We start from the raw sequence: 17,511 nt of genomic DNA, 5'->3' as shown, positions 1-17,511 counted from the left end.
TTTCCCACATGTCTATTACAATTGTGGTTTTATTAAATACAGTGTATACTTGATTCTTAATTTACCCAGAAAGAATGGAAGTGAAATGTGACAACATGGCCCATAGGTGGGGTACATTGTAACATGTGAGGGGCACATTGTAACATATGACCGCTTAAAATGCTATCTGATCTAATCAAAAAATAAATGTACAATTCAGACAATTTTTTTACGTTACCAGTATGATTTTTTTTCATGTAAAATAAAGGCTTTTTATATTGAAAATAAACAAATTTGAGTTTGACAAACACATCGCAAAACCCAGCTATACAGCATAGTTCAAAATAATTTCTCAACATTGACTCTCAGTTTTTATTAACATGTTTGTCGTGTTATCTCAATAGAATTCATAAAAGTATAGAATATGATAACATTTCTAATGGGGGCACATTGTAAACATGCCACAACTGGGCATTAAACCATGCTAGCGTCTTCTGCTAGTTAATCGAAGCATTAAAGAACTATATCAATTGCAGGGGTGGAAACTAACAAACTGTAGTTGAGTAAAAGTATTGTTACTTAATAATTGACTTGAGTGGAAGTACTGAAAAATAATATGACTCAAGTAAGAGTAAATAAGTAGTTTGCTTAAATATTCAAGTAACTGCATTACAAAGTTCTTTAGTAATATTTTTGTCTAATTTTACCAAAAATGGGAAGATGATAGCGATGTGGAGCACTAATCACTCAACCCTTTAATGCATTGCGAATCAACATAGCTTGTATGATTTCCATTTCCCGAGAGTAGATGTTAAAATTTTGTGCTGATTTGTACTCCGCTTTCGCCAAGATAAGCACAAACTAAGACGTAGCTTTCCAATGGCATACGCTTTTCCATCCATTTACACTTATTTCCTTCTGTCCGGTGTTAATGGCTGCAGGGTACTTGGCGCGTCATCACACACAATGGCTGCAACCACAGTGTGGTCTCCCCAGTGGACCAGCACGACAACCGTCTGCATTGAGCCGAGTTGGGGACATCTCTGACTCCCGTCCTTAAAGGATCAACTCCAGGCCAAACCCTGGTAAGTACGCGGGTAATGGATCCACTTCAAGACAGACCAGGACAGCAAGAATCGGCTCCAAGCCGAACAACGGTGGGTGTACAGGTAATGGCTCTTCTTCCAGGACAGTCAAGGCAACGGGAGATGAGTAACTCGCGTCTCTAACGGATCGGCTCCAGGCCGGACAATGGTAGGTACACGGGTAATGCCTCCTCTTCAAGACAAGCCAGGACAGCAAGAATCGGCTCCAAGCCGAACAACGGTGGGTGTACAGGTAATGGCTCCTCTTCCAGGCAGGCTAAGACAGCGGGGGATGAATTGCTCAGGTCGCTATATAAGACACACTCAACAAACACTGGTTAGGAAGACGCAACGCCCCTCGAGTTTAGGCGATCCAGCAGGTCAAAGCCACAAACTAAGGCGGGACTTTACTCCTCACACTCATGTATTCAGCAAAGCACTTCAAACGTGCAACTATCCACAATCTGCACTGCAATCCACACACTCACAGTGAACTGGGGCCTTTGCTCGTAGCTCCAAACGGGTTCCTCGTCTTTGGTGTGACTATAACTCTGGGACAGGTGCGGGGGCTGAATCCTCGTCCTTGAAGTATTTGGCCTCAAAGACGTCATGAAGGGTGGACAACGCATGGCTGGTTTTGAGAGATCAGAACATCATAACGTTAGTTTGAAGCAAACAATAATCCGACTAGTGCATACATAAGGGAACCAGATCTTCAACTTCGAGGAGATTATAGCTCAAAGACAGCACGAGAGATGGATAACAACAAACATATGGGCCTTGAAAAACCAGGACATCAAAGTGTTTAGTTCCCAACCAGTAATCATCCGACCATCGCATCCGTATGGGAACAACAAGTTTTGAGGATCAATATAGAAGGTAGTGTGGTACCTAACTGGTACCTAATGAAAATGAGAATTTATGCTATAATCTAGCTGGCTCATTTACAGTCTCTACATGAGTGCAAGATTGTTCATTAATGTGCACTGTCTTGAAGAAGTAAATAAAGAGTGTACAAAAAGCAAGAAATTACTCGAGATCTCATAAATTAAAACAGTCAAAAACAAACAGTCACATTTACAGTAGAAACCTTTGAGCAGTTGGTTTAAGAAACATCAACACTGCCACACATCACAATCATCAGCATACAGTGGCTTTTCATATTTAGAGTTTATTTGTTCTTTCACACATTATTTTTCTATGACTGTTAGTAAAAATAGGTTTGGGGATATTTTTCAGGTTTAGTTTATTTCTGGGTACATATCTGTCCCTAAACTATGGCTGACAAGTCCCCCCCCCCCCCCCACACAGGCAAACAAAGGGAGCTAAATGAAAGACAGGTGAACTTAATTAGTGACTAACATACTAATATGGTTAACTTGTAGCTCCACATGAGTTCCTATAAGAGCAACAGTTTGATTGTAAAGGAACATTCTCTCAACCCCAGTTCAGGATTGCACATGGATTAAGTTTCGGAGTGTTTCTTTGGATTTTCAACTATACGGTGATGGTCCTATGCTTTTTTTGATTCGTTTTTTTCTCTCTCCATTCTTGCAAACATTGACTTGAATTAGTACAACAAAAAGGTTTTTTTTTTTTTTTAATTCACTTCACTTGCCCTTGTGACAAAGTGCACTTTAGCATTTAAGTAAATAAAACTTTAAAATATACATAAGTGCAAGAATATAATGTTTTCAGACTTAATTGCCTGTTTATAGAAATGTAAATAAAACTGTGTTCTAGTTTAAAAGTACTGTATATGCAGTTAGCTGAAACAGTCATTGGTTTGACCCAAGCTTATCTCTCTATATATAATTACATAACTACTTGTATTGTCTTTGAAATATGGTTCGTGTAGTACTAAATTTACTGGGCATTTATGGTCAATTAACATTTAATCTGGTTGTGGTGTTTTACCTAATGCAACTTCTACTCTCAGAGCTTTAAACCGTATTCTATCAAACATACCATGTTCTTAAAAGGAATGATTTCACTGAATCCAATCTTCATTGTAGGCTATAAAGATCAACATGGAGAAAATGGTCCTACAAATCCCTCTGATATTGCTGGTGCTGCATATACAAGGAGGAGAGTTGACTAGAAGTCCAGTTTGTTCACCCATTGCCGAAGCTCCACAGCCGGAAGTCGTGGAGTTCAACAACACGATCTATGCCACTTGTGAAGTAACTCCCAGCCCCAATTTGCCACCTTCCCAGCCAAAGATCTTTGGGCAAATCCTCTTCAAGCAGGTCTTCCCCGATGGAGTTTTAGAGGTGAAAGTCAACCTCCGTGGTTTCCCTGCCAGGGATCGTCAAGAGCGTGCCATTGACGTCCATCGGTATGGAGACCTTAGTCAAGGCAGCGTCACTGTTGGTCCTCCTTACAATTCAAATGGTGTTGACCGCCCAAGTCGTCCTGGAGACATGGGCAACTTTGCTTCTGAGAAAGGAGTTATAAGGCTGTCCCTGGATCTCCCAGAGGCCAAGCTCTTCGGGGCTTATTCCATTCTGGGACGTTCGGTGGTGGTTCACGAGAAGGAGGGTGATTTTGGAATGGGGTCAGATGAGGAGAGTCAACCGAGTGGGTGTTCTGGACCGATAATTGCTTATGGTGTCATTGGTATTACTTCTCCAAGTCTGTGGCAGAAGACTGGACCGCTCCCCAGGAAAAGCTGTGGAGGAGGTCACTGAGAGACGGATATGGTGGAAAAGCAGATTCAAATGGGATAATCATGATTTTTCCTTGTGTGTTTGCATATGTCCTACATTAAAGTGATTCTTAATACTCTGAAATGATATCCCTAGATTTATTGCCATTACAAACACTTCCAATGCTTTTGACTGGTTTCCTGGTGTCCAGCAATTCGTGTCTGTTTTGGTCTTTTCAGAGACTTTTTGGCCATAGCTCCCAATAGTAAACAGCTCCACTCTTAAAAAAATGTCCACTTTACCTGAGTTCATCCTATAGTTTAAGTTTGCTTGTACTGTGCTTAATGGGTTTACACTTTCAGAGCATGACAATGGTCTATAAATAGACACTATTTCTCTAAATGATAAAAGAGCGTTGCTTGATGCTATGACACTGATGGGTGTGACCACACCTCAAGGGTGGCTAGGGGAGGGTGAGGCACAACATAACGCCTTTTGACTTTATCAGTTTGTGTAAATCTGCTTGGGTTTAGGTTATTTATTTTCCCACATGTCTATTACAATTGTGGTTTTATTAAATACAGTGTATACTTGATTCTTAATTTACCCAGAAAGAATGGAAGTGAAATGTGACAACATGACCCATAGGTGGGGTACATTGTAACATGTGAGGGGCACATTGTAACATATGACCGCTTACAATGCTATCTGATCTAATCAAAAAATAAATGTACAATTCAGACAATTTTTTTTACGTTACCGGTATGATTTTTTTCATGTAAAATAAAGGCTTTTTATATTGAAAATAAACAAATATGAGTTTGACAAACACATCGCAAAACCCAGCTATACAGCATAGTTCAAAATAATTTCTGAACATTGACTCTCAGTTTTTATTAACATGTTTGTCGTGTTATCTCAATAGAATTCATAAAAGTATAGAATATGATAACATTTCTAATGGGGGCACATTGTAAACATGCCACAACTGGGCATTAAACCATGCTAGCGTCTTCTGCTAGTTAATCGAAGCATTAAAGAACTATATCAATTGCAGGGGTGGAAACTAACAAACTGTAGTTGAGTAAAAGTATTGTTACTTAATAATTGACTTGAGTGGAAGTACTGAAAAATAATATGACTCAAGTAAGAGTAAATAAGTAGTTTGCTTAAATATTCAAGTAACTGCATAACAAAGTTCTTTTGTAATATTTTTGTCTAATTTTACCAAAAATGGGAAGATGATAGCGATGTGGAGCACTAATCACTCAACCCTTTAATGCATTGCGAATCAACATAGCTTGTATGATTTCCATTTCCTGAGAGTAGATGTTAAAATTTTGTGCTGATTTGTACTCCGCTTTCGCCAAGATAAGCACAAACTAAGACGTAGCTTTCCAATGGCATACGCTTTTCCATCCATTTACACTTATTTCCTTCTGTCCGGTGTTAATGGCTGCAGGGTACTTGGCGCGTCATCACACACAATGGCTGCAACCACAGTGTGGTCTCCCCAGTGGACCAGCACGACAACCGTCTGCATTGAGCCGAGTTGGGGACATCTCTGACTCCCGTCCTTAAAGGATCAACTCCAGGCCAAACCCTGGTAAGTACGCGGGTAATGGATCCACTTCAAGACAGACCAGGACAGCAAGAATCGGCTCCAAGCCGAACAACGGTGGGTGTACAGGTAATGGCTCTTCTTCCAGGACAGTCAAGGCAACGGGAGATGAGTAACTCGCGTCTCTAACGGATCGGCTCCAGGCCGGACAATGGTAGGTACACGGGTAATGCCTCCTCTTCAAGACAAGCCAGGACAGCAAGAATCGGCTCCAAGCCGAACAACGGTGGGTGTACAGGTAATGGCTCCTCTTCCAGGCAGGCTAAGACAGCGGGGGATGAATTGCTCAGGTCGCTATATAAGACACACTCAACAAACACTGGTTAGGAAGACGCAACGCCCCTCGAGTTTAGGCGATCCAGCAGGTCAAAGCCACAAACTAAGGCGGGACTTTACTCCTCACACTCATGTATTCAGCAAAGCACTTCAAACGTGCAACTATCCACAATCTGCACTGCAATCCACACACTCACAGTGAACTGGGGCCTTTGCTCGTAGCTCCAAACGGGTTCCTCGTCTTTGGTGTGACTATAACTCTGGGACAGGTGCGGGGGCTGAATCCTCGTCCTTGAAGTATTTGGCCTCAAAGACGTCATGAAGGGTGGACAAATCATGGCTGGTTTTGAGAGATCAGAACATCATAATGTTAGTTTGAAGCAAACAATAATCCGACTAGTGCATACATAAGGGAACCAGATCTTCAACTTCGAGGAGATTATAGCTCAAAGACAGCACGAGAGATGGATAACAACAAACATATGGGCCTTGAAAAACCAGGACATCAAAGTGTTTAGTTCCCAACCAGTAATCATCCGACCATCGCATCCGTATGGGAACAACAAGTTTTGAGGATCAATATAGAAGGTAGTGTGGTACCTAACTGGTACCTAATGAAAATGAGAATTTATGCTATAATCTAGCTGGCTCATTTACAGTCTCTACATGAGTGCAAGATTGTTCATTAATGTGCACTGTCTTGAATAAGTAAATAAAGAGTGTACAAAAAGCAAGAAATTACTCGAGATCTCATAAATTAAAACAGTCAAAAACAAACAGTCACATTTACAGTAGAAACCTTTGAGCAGTTGGTTTAAGAAACATCAACACTGCCACACATCACAATCATCAGCATACAGTGGCTTTTCATATTTAGAGTTTATTTGTTCTTTCACACATTATTTTTCTATGACTGTTAGTAAAAATAGGTTTGGGGATATTTTTCAGGTTTAGTTTATTTCTGGGTACATATCTGTCCCTAAACTATGGCTGACAAGTCCCCCCCCCCCACACAGGCAAACAAAGGGAGCTAAATGAAAGACAGGTGAACTTAATTAGTGATAATATGGTTAACTTATAGCTCCACATGAGTTCCTATAAGAGCAACAGTTTGATTGTAAAGGAACATTCTCTCAACCCCAGTTCAGGATTGCACATGGATTAAGTTTCGGAGTGTTTCTTTTGATTTTCAACTATATGGTGATGGTCCTATGCTTTTTTTGATTCGTTTTTTTCTCTCTCCATTCTTGCAAACATTGACTTGAATTAGTACAACAAAAAGGTTTTTTTTTTTTTTAATTCACTTCACTTGCCCTTGTGACAAAGTGCACTTTAGCATTTAAGTAAATAAAACTTTAAAATATACATAAGTGCAAGAAAATAATGTTTTCAGACTTAATTGCCTGTTTATAGAAATGTAAATAAAACTGTGTTCTAGTTTAAAAGTACTGTATATGCAGTTAGCTGAAACAGTCATTGGTTTGACCCAAGCTTATCTCTCTATATATAATTACATAACTACTTGTATTGTCTTTGAAATATGGTTCGTGTAGTACTAAATTTACTGGGCATTTATGGTCCATTAACATTTATTCTGGTTGTGGTGTTTTACCTAATGCAACTTCTACTCTCAGAGCTTTAAACCGTATTCTATCAAACATACCATGTTCTTAAACGGAATGATTTCACTGAATCCAATCTTCATTGTAGGCTATAAAGATCAACATGGAGAAAATGGTCCTACAAATCCCTCTGATATTGCTGGTGCTGCATATACAAGGAGGAGAGTTGACTAGAAGTCCAGTTTGTTCACCCATTGCCGAAGCTCCACAGCCGGAAGTCGTGGAGTTCAACAACACGATCTATGCCACTTGTGAAGTAACTCCCAGCCCCAATTTGCCACCTTCCCAGCCAAAGATCTTTGGGCAAATCCTCTTCAAGCAGGTCTTCCCCGATGGAGTTTTAGAGGTGAAAGTCAACCTCCGTGGTTTCCCTGCCAAGGGTCGTCAAGAGCGTGCCATTGACGTCCATCGGTATGGAGACCTTAGTCAAGGCAGCGTCACTGTTGGTCCTCCTTACAATTCAAATGGTGTTGACCGCCCAAGTCGTCCTGGAGACATGGGCAACTTTGCTTCTGAGAAAGGAGTTATAAGGCTGTCCCTGGATCTCCCAGAGGCCAAGCTCTTCGGGGCTTATTCCATTCTGGGACGTTCGGTGGTGGTTCACGAGAAGGAGGGTGATTTTGGAATGGGGTCAGATGAGGAGAGTCAACCGAGTGGGTGTTCTGGACCGATAATTGCTTATGGTGTCATTGGTATTACTTCTCCAAGTCTGTGGCAGAAGACTGGACCGCTCCCCAGGAAAAGCTGTGGAGGAGGTCACTGAGAGACGGATATGGTGGAAAAGCAGATTCAAATGGGATAACCATGCTTTTTCCTTGTGTGTTTGCATATGTCCTACATTAAAGTGATTCTTAATACTCTGAAATGATATCCCTAGATTTATTGCCATTACAAACACTTCCAATGCTTTTGACTGGTTTCCTGGTGTCCAGCAATTCGTGTCTGTTTTGGTCTTTTCAGAGACTTTTTGGCCATAGCTCCCAATAGTAAACAGCTCCACTCTTAAAAAAAAAATGTCCACTTTACCTGCGTTCATCCTATAGTTTAAGTTTGCTTGTACTGTGCTTAATGGGTTTACACTTTCAGAGCATCACAATGGTCTATAAATAGACGCTATTTCTCTAAATGATAAAAGAGCGTTGCTTGATGCTATGACACTGATGGGTGTGACCACACCTCAAGGGTGGCTAGGGGAGGGTGGGGCACAACATAACGCCTTTTGACTTTATCAGTTTGTGTAAATCTGCTTGGGTTTAGGTTATTTATTTTCCCACATGTCTATTACAATTGTGGTTTTATTAATACAGTGTATACTTGATTCTTAATTTACCCAGAAAGAATGGAAGTGAAATGTGACAACATGGCCCATAGGTGGGGTACATTGTAACATGTGAGGGGCACATTGTAACATATGACCGCTTAAAATGCTATCTGATCTAATCAAAAAATAAATGTACAATTCAGACAATTTTTTTACGTTACCAGTATGATTTTTTTTCATGTAAAATAAAGGCTTTTTATATTGAAAATAAACAAATTTGAGTTTGACAAACACATCGCAAAACCCAGCTATACAGCATAGTTCAAAATAATTTCTGAACATTGACTCTCAGTTTTTCTTAACATGTTTGTCGTGTTATCTCAATAGAATTCATAAAAGTATAGAATATGATAACATTTCTAATGGGGGCACATTGTAAACATGCCACAACTGGGCATTAAACCATGCTAGCGTCTTCTGCTAGTTAATCGAAGCATTAAAGAACTATATCAATTGCAGGGGTGGAAACTAACAAACTGTAGTTGAGTAAAAGTATTGTTACTTAATAATTGACTTGAGTGGAAGTACTGAAAAATAATATGACTCAAGTAAGAGTAAATAAGTAGTTTGCTTAAATATTCAAGTAACTGCATTACAAAGTTCTTTAGTAATATTTTTGTCTAATTTTACCAAAAATGGGAAGATGATAGCGATGTGGAGCACTAATCACTCAACCCTTTAATGCATTGCGAATCAACATAGCTTGTATGATTTCCATTTCCCGAGAGTAGATGTTAAAATTTTGTGCTGATTTGTACTCCGCTTTCGCCAAGATAAGCACAAACTAAGACGTAGCTTTCCAATGGCATACGCTTTTCCATCCATTTACACTTATTTCCTTCTGTCCGGTGTTAATGGCTGCAGGGTACTTGGCGCGTCATCACACACAATGGCTGCAACCACAGTGTGGTCTCCCCAGTGGACCAGCACGACAACCGTCTGCATTGAGCCGAGTTGGGGACATCTCTGACTCCCGTCCTTAAAGGATCAACTCCAGGCCAAACCCTGGTAAGTACGCGGGTAATGGATCCACTTCAAGACAGACCAGGACAGCAAGAATCGGCTCCAAGCCGAACAACGGTGGGTGTACAGGTAATGGCTCTTCTTCCAGGACAGTCAAGGCAACGGGAGATGAGTAACTCGCGTCTCTAACGGATCGGCTCCAGGCCGGACAATGGTAGGTACACGGGTAATGCCTCCTCTTCAAGACAAGCCAGGACAGCAAGAATCGGCTCCAAGCCGAACAACGGTGGGTGTACAGGTAATGGCTCCTCTTCCAGGCAGGCTAAGACAGCGGGGGATGAATTGCTCAGGTCGCTATATAAGACACACTCAACAAACACTGGTTAGGAAGACGCAACGCCCCTCGAGTTTAGGCGATCCAGCAGGTCAAAGCCACAAACTAAGGCGGGACTTTACTCCTCACACTCATGTATTCAGCAAAGCACTTCAAACGTGCAACTATCCACAATCTGCACTGCAATCCACACACTCACAGTGAACTGGGGCCTTTGCTCGTAGCTCCAAACGGGTTCCTCGTCTTTGGTGTGACTATAACTCTGGGACAGGTGCGGGGGCTGAATCCTCGTCCTTGAAGTATTTGGCCTCAAAGACGTCATGAAGGGTGGACAACGCATGGCTGGTTTTGAGAGATCAGAACATCATAATGTTAGTTTGAAGCAAACAATAATCCGACTAGTGCATACATAAGGGAACCAGATCTTCAACTTCGAGGAGATTATAGCTCAAAGACAGCACGAGAGATGGATAACAACAAACATATGGGCCTTGAAAAACCAGGACATCAAAGTGTTTAGTTCCCAACCAGTAATCATCCGACCATCGCATCCGTATGGGAACAACAAGTTTTGAGGATCAATATAGAAGGTAGTGTGGTACCTAACTGGTACCTAATGAAAATGAGAATTTATGCTATAATCTAGCTGGCTCATTTACAGTCTCTACATGAGTGCAAGATTGTTCATTAATGTGCACTGTCTTGAAGAAGTAAATAAAGAGTGTACAAAAAGCAAGAAATTACTCGAGATCTCATAAATTAAAACAGTCAAAAACAAACAGTCACATTTACAGTAGAAACCTTTGAGCAGTTGGTTTAAGAAACATCAACACTGCCACACATCACAATCATCAGCATACAGTGGCTTTTCATATTTAGAGTTTATTTGTTCTTTCACACATTATTTTTCTATGACTGTTAGTAAAAATAGGTTTGGGGATATTTTTCAGGTTTAGTTTATTTCTGGGTACATATCTGTCCCTAAACTATGGCTGACCACCCCCCCCCCCACCCCCCCCACCCCCCCCACAGGCAAACAAAGGGAGCTAAATGAAAGACAGGTGAACTTAATTAGTGACTAACATACTAATATGTAGCTCCACATGAGTTCCTATAAGAGCAACAGTTTGATTGTAAAGGAACATTCTCTCAACCCCAGTTCAGGATTGCACATGGATTAAGTTTCGGAGTGTTTCTTTGGATTTTCAACTATACGGTGATGGTCCTATGCTTTTTTTGATTCGTTTTTTTTCTCTCTCCATTCTTGCAAACATTGACTTGAATTAGTACAACAAAAAGGTTGTTTTTTTTTTAATTCACTTCACTTGCCCTTGTGACAAAGTGCACTTTAGCATTTAAGTAAATAAAACTTTAAAATATACATAAGTGCAAGAATATAATGTTTTCAGACTTAATTGCCTGTTTATAGAAATGTAAATAAAACTGTGTTCTAGTTTAAAAGTACTGTATATGCAGTTAGCTGAAACAGTCATTGGTTTGACCCAAGCTTATCTCTCTATATATAATTACATAACTACTTGTATTGTCTTTGAAATATGGTTCGTGTAGTACTAAATTTACTGGGCATTTATGGTCAATTAACATTTAATCTGGTTGTGGTGTTTTACCTAATGCAACTTCTACTCTCAGAGCTTTAAACCGTATTCTATCAAACATACCATGTTCTTAAAAGGAATGATTTCACTGAATCCAATCTTCATTGTAGGCTATAAAGATCAACATGGAGAAAATGGTCCTACAAATCCCTCTGATATTGCTGGTGCTGCATATACAAGGAGGAGAGTTGACTAGAAGTCCAGTTTGTTCACCCATTGCCGAAGCTCCACAGCCGGAAGTCGTGGAGTTCAACAACACGATCTATGCCACTTGTGAAGTAACTCCCAGCCCCAATTTGCCACCTTCCCAGCCAAAGATCTTTGGGCAAATCCTCTTCAAGCAGGTCTTCCCCGATGGAGTTTTAGAGGTGAAAGTCAACCTCCGTGGTTTCCCTGCCAGGGATCGTCAAGAGCGTGCCATTGACGTCCATCGGTATGGAGACCTTAGTCAAGGCAGCGTCACTGTTGGTCCTCCTTACAATTCAAATGGTGTTGACCGCCCAAGTCGTCCTGGAGACATGGGCAACTTTGCTTCTGAGAAAGGAGTTATAAGGCTGTCCCTGGATCTCCCAGAGGCCAAGCTCTTCGGGGCTTATTCCATTCTGGGACGTTCGGTGGTGGTTCACGAGAAGGAGGGTGATTTTGGAATGGGGTCAGATGAGGAGAGTCAACCGAGTGGGTGTTCTGGACCGATAATTGCTTATGGTGTCATTGGTATTACTTCTCCAAGTCTGTGGCAGAAGACTGGACCGCTCCCCAGGAAAAGCTGTGGAGGAGGTCACTGAGAGACGGATATGGTGGAAAAGCAGATTCAAATGGGATAATCATGATTTTTCCTTGTGTGTTTGCATATGTCCTACATTAAAGTGATTCTTAATACTCTGAAATGATATCCCTAGATTTATTGCCATTACAAACACTTCCAATGCTTTTGACTGGTTTCCTGGTGTCCAGCAATTCGTGTCTGTTTTGGTCTTTTCAGAGACTTTTTGGCCATAGCTCCCAATAGTAAACAGCTCCACTCTTAAAAAAAAAAATGTCCACTTTACCTGCGTTCATCCTATAGTTTAAGTTTGCTTGTACTGTGCTTAATGGGTTTACACTTTCAGAGCATGACAATGGTCTATAAATAGACACTATTTCTCTAAATGATAAAAGAGCGTTGCTTGATGCTATGACACTGATGGGTGTGACCACACCTCAAGGGTGGCTAGGGGAGGGTGGGGCACAACATAACGCCTTTTGACTTTATCAGTTTGTGTAAATCTGCTTGGGTTTAGGTTATTTATTTTCCCACATGTCTATTACAATTGTGGTTTTATTAATACAGTGTATACTTGATTCTTAATTTACCCAGAAAGAATGGAAGTGAAATGTGACAACATGACCCATAGGTGGGGTACATTGTAACATGTGAGGGGCACATTGTAACATATGACCGCTTAAAATGCTATCTGATCTAATCAAAAAATTAATGTACAATTCAGACAATTTTTTTTACGTTACCAGTATGATTTTTTTTCATGTAAAATAAAGGCTTTTTATATTGAAAATAAACAAATTTGAGTTTGACAAACACATCGCAAAACCCAGCTATACAGCATAGTTCAAAATAATTTCTGAACATTGACTCTCAGTTTTTATTAACATGTTTGTCGTGTTATCTCAATAGAATTCATAAAAGTATAGAATATGATAACATTTCTAATGGGGGCACATTGTAAACATGCCACAACTGGGCATTAAACCATGCTAGCGTCTTCTGCTAGTTAATCGAAGCATTAAAGAACTATATCAATTGCAGGGGTGGAAACTAACAAACTGTAGTTGAGTAAAAGTATTGTTACTTAATAATTGACTTGAGTGGAAGTACTGAAAAATAATATGACTCAAGTAAGAGTAAATAAGTAGTTTGCTTAAATATTCAAGTAACTGCATTACAAAGTTCTTTAGTAATATTTTTGTCTAATTTTACCAAAAATGGGAAGATGATAGCGATGTGGAGCACTAATCACTCAACCCTTTAATGCATTGCGAATCAACATAGCTTGTATGATTTCCATTTCCCGAGAGTAGATGTTAAAATTTTGTGCTGATTTGTACTCCGCTTTCGCCAAGATAAGCACAAACTAAGACGTAGCTTTCCAATGGCATACGCTTTTCCATCCATTTACACTTATTTCCTTCTGTCCGGTGTTAATGGCTGCGGGGTACTTGGCGCGTCATCACACACAATGGCTGCAACCACAGTGTGGTCTCCCCAGTGGACCAGCACGACAACCGTCTGCATTGAGCCGAGTTGGGGACATCTCTGACTCCCGTCCTTAAAGGACCAACTCCAGGCCAAACCCTGGTAAGTACGCGGGTAATGGATCCACTTCAAGACAGACCAGGACAGCAAGAATCGGCTCCAAGCCGAACAACGGTGGGTGTACAGGTAATGGCTCTTCTTCCAGGACAGTCAAGGCAACGGGAGATGAGTAACTCGCGTCTCTAACGGATCGGCTCCAGGCCGGACAATGGTAGGTACACGGGTAATGCCTCCTCTTCAAGACAACCCAGCTAACAATTTTTGGTTCCCAGAACGTTCTCAGAACGTTAGATTTTGGTTCCCAGAACGTTCTCAGAACGTTAGTTTTTGGTTCTCAGAACGTTACTTTTTGTGGTTTGTTTTTGGTTAGCTGGGAAAGTTTTCTTAACGTTCCCAGAACGTTAGATTTTGGTTCCCAGAACGTTCTCAGAACGTTGTTTTTTGGTTCTCAGAAAGTTAGTTTTTGGTTCCCAGAAGAGTGGTTTTTGGTTCCCAGAACGTTCTCAGAACGTTAGTTTTTGGTTCTCAGAAAGTTAGTTTTTGGTTCCCAGAACGTTAGTTTTTGGTTCTCAGAACGTTATTTTTTATGGTTTGTTTTTGGTTAGCTGGGAAAGTTTTCTTAACGTTCCCAGAACGTTAGATTTTGGTTCCCAGAACGTTCTCAGAACATTAGTTTTTGGTTCCCAGAAGAGTGGTTTTTGGTTCCCAGAACGTTCTCAGAACGTTAGTTTTTGGTTCTCAGAACATTATTTTTTATGGTTTGTTTTTGGTTAGCTGGGAAAGTTTTCTTAATGTTCTCAGAACGTTAGATTTTGGTTCCCAGAATGTTCTCAGAACATTAGTTTTTGGTTATCATAACGTTAGTTTTTGGTTACCAGAAAGTTCGTTTTTGGTTCCCAAAACATTATTTTTTTATGGTTTGTTTTTAGTTAGACAATAGTTTTCTTTATGTTCAACAACAATTCATCTTTTTTTTTACTTCAATAAAATACAACAGTAAATCTATATAAATAATAAACCTGTACAGTCCATGTTTTTGTCGATTCATTGTTTAATTGTTGATTAAAAACAGACAAAAAAACACAATTATATAGGCCTAGGCTGTGCATCACATTCAAAACAGGCAAAACGAAAAGGTGAAACGAAAACAATTGTAGATCCTGCACTTGAAAGCCTCATCCATCTTCATCCATCTTCACCACAGTCATCTGTAAGAATAACAAATAGTAACATTATTACAAAGAAAAGTAAAAAAAAAAATATATTCTTCAATCAGTCACTGCCATTTAAGATAGAGTTAGGATCCCATAACCTCATCTACCGACGTTTAAGGGGGCCCTAAAAAGGCGAATATTGACGTATGGTCAAAAGACGTCCCAAAACGTCAGTTATATGACGTCTTGGGATGAGACCGGGTTGTCTGAGCATGATCCAAACCAACTGGGTTCATTAAGTCAGTCACAAACTTGTTCTGCAAAGCAAAAAATAAGATAGAAAATTTTCGTCAGGACAGAAACTGTAATCTTTTCAATGTTATTGCATATTAGATGAGGTTTTCACGTTGGAGCTGTGAGTGTAAATTTTAGCATACAAGTATTTATTGTTCATGCTCGAGTCTTGTTACTCTTTTACCTTCATAGGTATTCCAGAGTTTAGGGGTAAAATGCGAGAAATCTCCTTTAGTGGACTTTTATGCTGGGCACTACTCACTGATCTATATAAACGACTTGATTGCTCACGACGTCATGTAAATTGAAGTCACCATATGCAATTGAATTAATAGGAAATTATTATCAATGTTAAAACACAGTTGTGCTGATTAATGCGTTTGTGTAAACCATTGTAACAGTTTAAACCATTTTTTCCCCTCCAAGATTCATTGTTAAATAGACCACAAACATATGAAGGGTAGTTTACACTAATGTTCAAACACAATGATAGATTTAAAAATTAATAGAACAAAAAAAGAAGAATTTTTTACTCAGCAAGGATGCATTACATTAACAAATATATTCAAATAAATGCTGTTATTTAAACCTTTCTATTCATCAAATAATCCTGAAAAACACACAAATATGAAGCAGCACAACTGTTTTCAACACTGATAATAATCATAAATGTTTTTTTTTTTTATTGAGCTTCTTCGGCTCACCTGTGTCCTAACGTTACTTCTCCGGCAGCAGCTTTCTTCAGAAATGTTGAAGTAGTGGAGCTTTCTCTCTGTTATGGGTTATTTCGTTACTACTGAAATCACAGAACATTTAATCAAAATGTGTTTAACGTTACCATTGAGCTAACGTTAGTTTCGGCCAATTGCTCCTGAAAGTCCTGAAACATCACCGATACGTTACGTTTACGTTAAATAAATTAGCTCACTGTAAAACCCTTACAAAACCTCTCATTTACACATAATAGGTGATTAAAAGAAACTTTAATAAATTAAAGTTCAACCGAGTTAACGTGGATGTTCGTTAGCCTTGCTAACGTTAGCTGCTGCTACCTCTTTAGCCTTGCTAAGTCTACGGACTTTTTCCGAAGACTACACCATGTCGATAAAGTACATTTTTAACAGAATTGTGTCAATTACAAGTAGGAGAAATGTCGAAAACAGTTGTGAGTATTATTCGTGTGCTTTTAGAGAGTAATCTCACCTGAAAAAAGCCGTGAATAGTTGAAACAACAGCGAGAGAGGGAGTTTTGTTGTTTACCAGTAGCAGTGGTCCCGCGCCGTTTCCATGGCAACTCTGCGCGCCGGCCGCTCCAGTGTTTGAGAGACTCGAAAGTTCACGTGCACGGCATTAATGATTAACCACGTCAAAATCATGCAGCACGTAAATATATATATACATACAATAAAGATGTCCTGAAAGTGCTTTGTAAATAGAATATGAAAGCAGTAGCCTATTGATTATATCAAATAACATTATTGTCGTTGAATATTCAACTGTAAACCTGCACTTTCACAGAGAGCTTTGGTTATTAAATTAAACCTATAAATAACCTGCAGGGAACGTTCTGGAAAGGTTCTCTTTAGGTTACAAAATTAAACCTAAAAATAACCAGCAGGGAACGTTCCCGGAACGTTCTCTTTAGGTTATAAAATTAAACCCAAAAATAACCTGCAGGGAACGTTCCCGGAACGTTCTCTTTAGGTTATAAAATTAAACCCAAAAATAACCTGCAGGGAACGTTCCCGGAACGTTCTCTTTAGGTTATAAAAATTAAACCTAAAAATAACCTGAAGGGAACGTTCTGGGAAGGTTCTCTTCAGGTTACAAAATTAAACCTAAAAATAACCTGCAGGGAACGTTCCCGGAACGTTCTCTTTAGGTTATAAAATTAAATCTAAAAATAACCTGCAGGGAACGTTCCCGGAACGTTCTCTTTAGGTTATTAAAAAAAAACCTACAGAGAACGTTCTTAGAACGTTCTTATTTGGTTCCCAAAAAAATAACCAAATGGGAACCATATGGGAACGTTAGGGGAACGTTCTGTGTTTACTGGGAAGCCAGGACAGCAAGAATCGGCTCCAAGCCGAACAACGGTGGGTGTACAGGTAATGGCTCCTCTTCCAGGCAGGCTAAGACAGCGGGGGATGAATTGCTCAGGTCGCTATATAAGACACACTCAACAAACACTGGTTAGGAAGACGCAACGCCCCTCGAGTTTAGGCGATCCAGCAGGTCAAAGCCACAAACTAAGGCGGGACTTTACTCCTCACACTCATGTATTCAG

General features: G+C 39.9%; 3 protein-coding genes and 1 long non-coding RNA gene across 4 annotated transcripts; 3 read left to right on the top strand and 1 right to left on the bottom strand.

Annotated features, from left to right (window-relative positions):
* Positions 1-3,094: 3,094 nt before the first annotated feature.
* Positions 3,095-3,856, top strand: LOC148969567 (extracellular superoxide dismutase [Cu-Zn]-like). The gene has a single exon (XM_089125538.1). It carries the CDS (start codon positions 3,095-3,097, stop codon positions 3,752-3,754), a length of 660 nt encoding a protein of 219 aa, XP_088981664.1. The 3' UTR covers positions 3,755-3,856.
* Positions 3,857-7,324: 3,468 nt separating this feature from the next.
* On the top strand, positions 7,325-8,096 carry LOC148969566 (extracellular superoxide dismutase [Cu-Zn]-like). Its single transcript, XM_089125423.1, has one exon. The coding sequence runs from the start codon at positions 7,335-7,337 to the stop codon at positions 7,992-7,994; it is 660 nt and encodes a 219-aa protein (XP_088981549.1). The 5' UTR covers positions 7,325-7,334; the 3' UTR covers positions 7,995-8,096.
* Positions 8,097-11,581: 3,485 nt separating this feature from the next.
* LOC148969565 (extracellular superoxide dismutase [Cu-Zn]-like) lies at positions 11,582-12,352 on the top strand. Its single transcript, XM_089125422.1, has one exon. It carries the CDS (start codon positions 11,591-11,593, stop codon positions 12,248-12,250), a length of 660 nt encoding a protein of 219 aa, XP_088981548.1. The 5' UTR covers positions 11,582-11,590; the 3' UTR covers positions 12,251-12,352.
* A 2,401-nt stretch (positions 12,353-14,753) lies between these two features.
* Positions 14,754-16,191, bottom strand: LOC148969564 (uncharacterized). The gene is made up of 3 exons (XR_016149357.1): positions 15,929-16,191; positions 15,089-15,247; positions 14,754-14,984 (listed from the first exon to the last, which is right to left on the bottom strand). It is a non-coding gene; the product is annotated as an uncharacterized LOC148969564 (long non-coding RNA).
* Positions 16,192-17,511: the final 1,320 nt, after the last annotated feature.

The sequence above is a fragment of the Pimephales promelas genome, chromosome 22 (genome assembly GCF_988280905.1).
Source record: "Pimephales promelas chromosome 22, fPimPro1.hap1.1, whole genome shotgun sequence".
Classification (NCBI taxonomy): Eukaryota; Metazoa; Chordata; class Actinopteri; order Cypriniformes; family Leuciscidae; genus Pimephales; species Pimephales promelas.
This window is presented reverse-complemented; position numbering and strand designations above follow the sequence as displayed.

Excerpts from the sequence above, each read along its gene's own strand:
- LOC148969565 (XM_089125422.1), top strand. The coding sequence starts at position 11,591 with ATGGAGAAAATGGTCCTACAAATCCCTCTGATATTGCTGGTGCTGCAT.
- LOC148969567 (XM_089125538.1), top strand. The coding sequence starts at position 3,095 with ATGGAGAAAATGGTCCTACAAATCCCTCTGATATTGCTGGTGCTGCAT.
- LOC148969566 (XM_089125423.1), top strand. The coding sequence starts at position 7,335 with ATGGAGAAAATGGTCCTACAAATCCCTCTGATATTGCTGGTGCTGCAT.